Source organism: Apaloderma vittatum, unplaced genomic scaffold, assembly GCF_000703405.1.
Source record: "Apaloderma vittatum isolate BGI_N311 unplaced genomic scaffold, ASM70340v1 scaffold44397, whole genome shotgun sequence".
Classification (NCBI taxonomy): Eukaryota; Metazoa; Chordata; class Aves; order Trogoniformes; family Trogonidae; genus Apaloderma; species Apaloderma vittatum.
Genome location: NW_009725377.1, coordinates 1,904 through 9,919, shown reverse-complemented (window position 1 = coordinate 9,919; position 8,016 = coordinate 1,904). Strand labels below are relative to the sequence as shown.

General features: G+C 36.9%; 1 protein-coding gene across 1 annotated transcript; it reads right to left on the bottom strand.

Annotated features, from left to right (window-relative positions):
* Nucleotides 1-3,907: 3,907 nt before the first annotated feature.
* On the bottom strand, nucleotides 3,908-6,519 carry DNAJB9 (DnaJ (Hsp40) homolog, subfamily B, member 9). The gene is made up of 2 exons (XM_009872861.1): nucleotides 6,296-6,519; nucleotides 3,908-4,554 (listed from the first exon to the last, which is right to left on the bottom strand). Exons 1-2 carry the CDS (start codon nucleotides 6,510-6,512, stop codon nucleotides 4,124-4,126), a joined length of 648 nt encoding a protein of 215 aa, XP_009871163.1. The 5' UTR covers nucleotides 6,513-6,519; the 3' UTR covers nucleotides 3,908-4,123.
* Between the last annotated feature and the right edge of the window lie 1,497 nt (nucleotides 6,520-8,016).

Here is an 8,016-nt window from a genome sequence, read left to right as displayed (position 1 = left end):
AAAGAAACAGGTGCTCCACAACCAAAGGCAGCAGCAGCACTCTGCGAATCACTACCCAAAGGCAGACCTGTCAGGTTCAACCACGTTGGTCACCAAGTGATCCTCTGAATAGCATTTTAGTCTGAAATGAGCCCCGTACATGGCACAGTTCAGGTACCCTGTGCGAGGCTTTTGTTTCAAGTCCAACAGACACTTCTGATGTTTGTTTTCAACTTACAAATAATTAAAACCACTCCTCAGCATAAAAATATAGCCTTCATTGTTTTCAACACATTTAGTCCTCAGAATTTTCTTTTCCATTAAATGGCAGATTTGTTTAGGTTCCAGGGAAGACTGTTCTAATGAGCATCGGTCCAAAGAGACATACCCAAGCTTTTATACCCTCCATTTTACATGGATTAGAGCGAGACAGCAAAGACTTTAAGAACAGTCTTGCAGGCAGCTTTTGAATGAGCACAACAGCATCCTAACCTTGGCTTCAGAACCTGCACTCTTCAGTGCCAATCCAGGCCAAGCAGCACTGCTCACCCACAGCTCAGCAGGGCCGGCAGAGCACAGGCTGAGACAAAACAGATTAAGATGAAGACTTTCAGCTCTTACACTCATCGCCACTCAGACAAAAGTCCTTTTGCACAGGCTTCTTTTTCTGCTTGCCTTACAGGCATAATGCACAAACTTCAACCAGCTCCACTACCAACATCTCTAAAAAAAACAAACAAAACCAAAACAAAACAGGTTAAATTAAGTCAGTTTCTTTCAACTCCACTCCCTCCTCCCTGCCAACCCTGTGATCTCATTCAGGGAATAATGCAGTGGTCAAAATGTTCCACAAAAAACCAGTGCCACACAATCCACTTGAACCTAGCTTCCACCTATAATCTGAAGAAAAAAAACAAAAGAAAATAAAAAGTCATCACACACAAACAATTTTCACATGTTTAATGTAATGGCACCCTAATTAAGTTTACAGTACTTTCATCTCCACTAGATACTGTGTTTCAAAAGTAGAATGGGCAAAAACAAACATGAAAGAATACCTTTTTTTTTCCCCCGTAAAGTTTTAGAAACTCAACCACCTGGAGCTACATATGCATAAATGCCTTTCATAAAAATTGTTAAGAATTGTATTTTTCACCCTCACACAACAAAAACTAGGTTTTGCTAGGTCTTTTCACAAGATATGTAGATCAAAGACGTCACTAAGAAATTTCTGCAGTCAGGGGTGTCATAAGGTTATATCAGGATTTCCGCTGGAGAGCCTGCCATGAAGCAAACACTATAAATAGGAAAAGAATGTGCAAGAGCTCCGAGGAAGCGAGAAGCACATGTTTTGCAAGCTCGTGTTCCAATAGCCATGGAACTGAAGATTGCTGGCTGAGAAAAAAGCCTGCTTGAAATCCTTCAGCTGAAGTCTATTCGAATCATACCTATCACAGAAAGTCACATGTGTAGCTGCACACCAGCCTCTGCGATACTACTGACAAGCTCTCCTCCAGATTTTACCTCGGGTCAACAACCAAAATAAGCTGAAAGGTTATTTGGAGAAGCCATAAAAATAACAGGAAGTATTTGTTGGTTTTCTCATGACAAGTAATCAAGAAAACTCATACAGAAGCAGATAGACTAGGCAGAAGTCTTTTTAAGATAGTATCAGCTAAAAAACTAGCAACTCTGAAGTTTTATTATCAGTTTCATATTTTGACTTTTAAAGAGCTAAGTACACATTTTATGAATAAAGTTTAGAGCATCCTTAAAGAGGAGAAGCTAACCTACGAGTACCCAAGGACACTTGATTTTCACCTAAGAGCTTAGCCTGAAAGATGGTGAACTCACACAGTCACTTAATAGACTTAAATTTGGGTGGTGGGGAGAGGTGGCTGGGCTTCCTACAATTTACAGCGCTCATCAGAGCTTTTTATTCCTCTAATTCAGGACTGGGGACGGACACAAGTTCATAACTGGAGGAAACTAATTTTGGAGAAGTCCATGGTTTGGTTTTAGTAGGAACTTAAAATACTCATTCTCTGACACTTAAGAACTGCTCATTCTGCTGTTTCCAAATTTTTTTTTTTAAATTAACACTCACTAGTCTAATAAAGAAATTAACACTTTGGCTCTGCATCCTGCTTCTAGACTTGCCTTCCACTTCTAAGTTCGAGCAGCCATCATCCCTAAAGTACATTCACTAATACTCTCTTGTATTTAATACTAAAGGCCACATCCATCCAAAGTCTTATCGGTGTGAACAATTCTCAAACGCATACAGAAATGGCCTCTAAAAAAAATTTGGCATTTGTGACAAAGTAATTCAGAATTTTAAGTTTTTCACAGTTTGTTCACTTGGATGCTCGTATGATATGAATCGGGGAGATACTCTGATTCATGCACAGGACTGATGGAGTATATTAAAGAAAAAAAAGGCAGAAATCTACATGAATTACAACTTTTGGTTGAATCATATATTAATCATACAGAAGAAACTAAAAATATCTACTTACACGGAACAATGGTGGAAATAAGACACACACACACACTCCAGCACTTTTCCTACTATAAGAATATTGCACATTCCGATAAAGTTGCACAAATTACTGGCTTTTTATAAAGACCATATATGAGGTATTAGTCTATTAATAAATAAACAACATGGAATAGGAAAAGCACTTAAAATAAAGCAACAATCCATTCCAAGTATTTAGTGAATGAAAACTGAACAAGCAATAATATGTACCCTTGAAGGGAAGGTTAAAGTTACTTAGCAAATAGGCAGCTTTCAAGAAGCAAAGGGTTAAATCTCTTTTGATGAAGATTTTAAGAACTCAAAGCCTATTTAGAACACTGCTGTTTAAAACGCTCATTTGCTCATGCAATCAATCTGAAAGGTAAATTCTTATCTCACAATTCTAAAGGGTCAGCAATATGTGGTTGACAGTAATCTCATTAAGCGGAACCAATTAAATATACTAAACCTTAAGAAATAAGACAGAACTTTTGGATTGACATCAGTTAAACTATTCAGGGGTTTTACTGTGGGGCTGTACTGTCCTTATCAGCAGATTCCAGCACCATAAGGCACTAAATTAATACAACTGTAATTTTCAGTTTTACCCTGTGTTTACTCTAAGAATTTACCTTTCAAATCGCAATGCTGAATTACAGGTAATAAATCTGTCAATCTAAACACAATCTACCTATTTTTTATTTAGAACTTTTAGCTATCTGTAGGCAAGCTTATCTTGTATAAGTTCACAAGAACACAGAGGAGTATTTGCATTCAATAAATTGAGCTATGGAAACTACATTGCACACATGGTAATATAATAAGCATAAAATAGAAGTGTTTTCGGTATGCTCTTCCAAACCCTGTTAAAGAGTTATTTGTATTTCGGAGGGGGAAGAAAAAGACCTGGTGTTCACACAAGCTTACACACATGAATATCCCTTAAATAAGTCAAGGGTTATTCAAACTCTAAGATCTTTCCAGGCCAATGAAAGGCTATTTGGAAATAAAAGTAATCCCTACACCACTCTCCTAGGTGAAGCACTTAACATATTTCCTCTGGTTATCTTCCAACTTTAAAAAGTGTTTTACTATCAATATATTTGCAATGCTGGACAGAGTAACAAAGACCCAGGTAAATAATATTTCCGCTGCTAGTGCATGTAAATTACCTAATTTGCACAGTAAGTCCATATCAGGTAAAAACTGCAAGTGAAAATGTGGAAAGACATGATAAGCAGCACTTCAAAGTTAAAGTATCTCCTCTGTCGCAATCCATGCACCAGTAACTCAAATAGTCCTCAATTGGCATACAAAAAAATTAGATTGTTTCTGAAATCAAAAATATGTATCTTTTGTTGCAGTTCAACTTTATGGAAACTGTTTACTAAACTGAAAGACATATAATTTCTTCTGTCACAGGAGATTTCTCTCCCATTCTGCTACTGAGACATCTACTTCCCAAATGCATGTTACTTCTATTCTGAAGATTAGTTCATCTACAATTTCTTTATAGCAGTTCAGTGTTTTTAGAACAAACAGTTCAAAGATTTTTTCCACGTTAGCACAAAACCACAAAAGATTACAAAGATGTTGAAAGAAGAAGAAAAGAGAAAGGAAACGTTACTGTCCAGAACAGTCTGTATACGTGGTAACCATGTTTCCTCGTCTCTGGGTGACAGTCCTACAGTGCTTACTGGATCCATGAAATCTGGCATCAGTTCGCACCGCATGTCGGTGTGCATTTTCAAAGTCACTAAACGAAAACATTTTTTCCATATTTTCAAACACATCATCAAAAAGTCCACCTCCAAAGGAGAACTCTTGGAAAGAACGTCTTTGCCGATTGTGAGCTTCCCGATGACTTCGGAAGTGATTTTCAAAGTGCTTTTTGGACCTTGAGTTTTGACTAAAGAGGTCAAAGTCTTTGAACAGATCGTCAAAGTTGAAATTAAATGACTGATGAAATGGGCTTCCATTATTTCCTTGTCCTCCACGACGGCCAAACTGATCATATTCTCTTCGTTTATTCTCATCTGATAATGTTTCGTATGCTATTTCCATTTAAAAAAAAAAAGTTTATTTTTTTTATATTTCCTTTTAAAAAAACAAACATGTGAAAACCATACACAAAGAATAGCTTTCTTCAGCAACCTCAACAAGTAAAATTTCAAGCAAGACTTTCATTCAACAAACAAACGCAATCAAGTTAACGTTTGTTTAACTTCTTCCAATTCAAATCAAGCTGTTTCAAAATACATTTACATATTTAAAATAGTAAATATGGCTATACTGTGAGAACAGATTATATCCTCAAATTTTTAAATTCATGTAATACAACATAGTTTAGCTAGTAATAAAGATTAGCATTTATATTTGAAAGAAAATAGCAATGACATGTGGCGATCGGAAAGACTGAAAAAAGAGAAGATGAATTAGGAGCCCTACCTAAAATGACATGCCTACTGCATTCCTATCACAGAAACACAGCGCAATGTCTGCAAAACTACTTGCCAGCCAGCAAGTAAATTCTAGCTACACTGCAGTTACAACTAAGCAAGAAGATAAACATCAAGAAGATACAGGGAATGACTTTTCCCTATTTCTAAATTCTCAGTTTTTCAGAAGTCCAAATAAACCTAGGTTCTGTGGTTAGATATACCTGAAAAGGAACAACTATAGTTGTGGACTATAGTCCACAAGTAGCTATAGCTACTGGTGTTCCAAGGCAGAAACTCTGACAAGATAAAATGCCCATTCTGATAACATTAAGTATTTTAAGAGTTTCCATTTTCGTATCTGTCAAAGGCTCCCAACTACTCCATATACTTAAGAGTTCCCAGTTCCTCCTGCAATAGATGCTAACAACCGTAGTACCTAATGAGTGTGTCCCTCCCTCGCACCGTGTTAATGACTACCTTTCTTTCAAACGAACTTTTCTGCAGACAAGGTAAAACCCCAAAATCTACCTCTAGTTGAAAGAACTACACAAATAGATGAATGTTTTAACAGAGCCTATGGAGAGCAGAAGTGGGAAGACTCGCTTTTTAAGCAAGTCTTTTTCTACACCTGACTATTCATTTCTGCTATCATTTTTAATCATAAAACACTATGAAGTGTATTCCTAGGATCACAGAATAATTCAGGTTGGAAGTGACCTCAGAAGGTCTCTACTCTAACTTCCTGCTCAAAGAAGAGTCAGTTATGAGATCGGACACCTTATTCAGGGCTCTATCTGCTTATTTCTGAAAAATAAGTCACGGCTGGTGACTGCACAACCTCTTTGAGCAACCTGCTCCAACACTCGCCTATACTCAAGGTGAAAAAGTTTTTGCTTACAACCACTCCAAACCTCTCGTACTCCCAACAGGAACCACACTGAAGCACTTTGCTAAGGTTTTTCAATAATCTCCCCAGAGTTAGTGGAAGGTTGCTGTTCAGTTTCCCTAAAACTCTAGTAACCTTGAGCTGGATCTTACTAAGCAAATCAAAAGAAAAGAATTAACCTCCTGGCGCTAATATTGTCCTACTGCCAAGTATTTTTGTGACAACAGGCATAAACCAAAAAGCCCAACAGCAACAATGCCTGAACTGTGTAAAAGGCCTGTCTGTGTGCAAGGACACAGAAACAAGTCAGGTGTTGGTGTTGAATTCTGACACCAGAGAAGTAGAATCAAGAAAAAAAACAAACGCTTTTTACCTCTTATTCAGTAAAAAGAGAATATATTTAGGTTACCACATTCACAGGTATAAGCCACGTATCAAATTATTAAGACCAAGGTTAGCATAAATTACCTTCAGCAATTTCTCTAAATTTTGCTTCTGCACCAGGACTCTTATTTTTGTCTGGGTGGTATTTCATAGCCAGCTTGTGAAATGCCTTCTTGATCTGGCGGTCAGATGCATTTTTTGGAACTCCTAGGATATCATAATAGCTCTCTGTAGCCAGTATTAGTTCAGTTATCATTAAAATGCAGAGAGCAAATGTGATGACAGATTGTGTAGTTGCCATTTCTCTGGCTCCTAGAAAGAAAAAGAAATATATTTGAGGAACAAGTTATTTCAGGTTCCACATCTTAAAAGTACAACTATAAGCTGACAGAGGAAGGCTGACACTGACAGACATCTAAGCATGCTGTTTCACATATGTCTACCTCCATTCCCCTAGTTTCATAATTACGGTATTTATAAATGAAAATACTGAGAACTCACATTTCACATGGATCACAGTCATGCTTCAGAGTTCATATTTGTTTTACCCCTGTCCTTAACTGTACATTCTCCCACAGAGCTGTCAAAGTAAATATACAATACATTTCATGATATCAAACAGTTCATGCAGGCACACCTGAATTAGCTTTGAGTTTTAGCATCATAAGCATAAGATCCTTGAGTTTTAGGATCATAAGCACAGCAGCTCTAAACTAAGTGCAGCTTGCAAAAACCCACTCAGTGCTGGAAGCCCAATTCACTCATTAGCCTGCGCAACAGTTGAGAGCCTGGAAACACAATTGGCCTAGAAACTGACTGTGAGGTGCAGGAAGACAAGACTTAAGTGTTTATTCTCAGATTCAGGTCATTTAACTGACCTAAGGAGAACACAGTAAAGAGTAAAACATTCATTTAGAGTACAGAGTTCAGTCAAGCAGGGCACATTTTCCTTCACAACAGGCCAAGCTTAGATTATTTTCATATTGGATTGTACTCTAAACATCTACGGTATCTTTGATATCAAAGAATACATTTGATGAGTATCATATAAACATTTACATATGAAACTCTCAATGTCTGAACTGAACTCAAAAATGAAATGTTCTATAAAAGACAATCAGCCTCAACACTAATTGAAAGTTGTAACTTCTTTTTCAGCAACTTCTTTGTCAAAAATCTACATTTTGAATCAAACTGATATTGGAACTCATGTGAAAAGCTGTGGCATAAATAAGTCATAAGTCCACTAGCCACATGATCTTTCATGTTTTTTATGAAGGACAGCATAAGTTCTTCCTACCAGAAGGAGAAATCAAATATTTTCCAGGAACTATGCATGTTTTCCTGAAAGCTGAATAAACTAACCTTACAATCTAAGTATCATGAGAGTTAGAATACTTTTAGACAGCATGTGACCCAAACAAATGTAGAGTTCAAAACCTTTGATTATCAGGTACATAGTATAATCAAACCTTTAATAGAAATTCCATACCCTCTAAAGAAATTAACATCCAAGCACCAAAACTGGAAAAACCCACTGTTTCTAATAGTTAAGTCAGGGGGATAAAATAAATGTTGTGAGACAAGAGCAAAAAACTTGTAAGATTAACATATCCATGCCCTCTTAAGCATTTATTTGGCTAGCAGCCTGCATGATATCAAGTGTTAAGGAGCAGCAGTTGAAACAAATTGTATTTTGATCACTGTACTTAGACAGCAAATGGATAGCTCTTTTCAATATTCTTCAGGCATGATACCAGACACGTTTTTAGTACAAGCCTTTCCAAAGCTTTTTTATATATTTT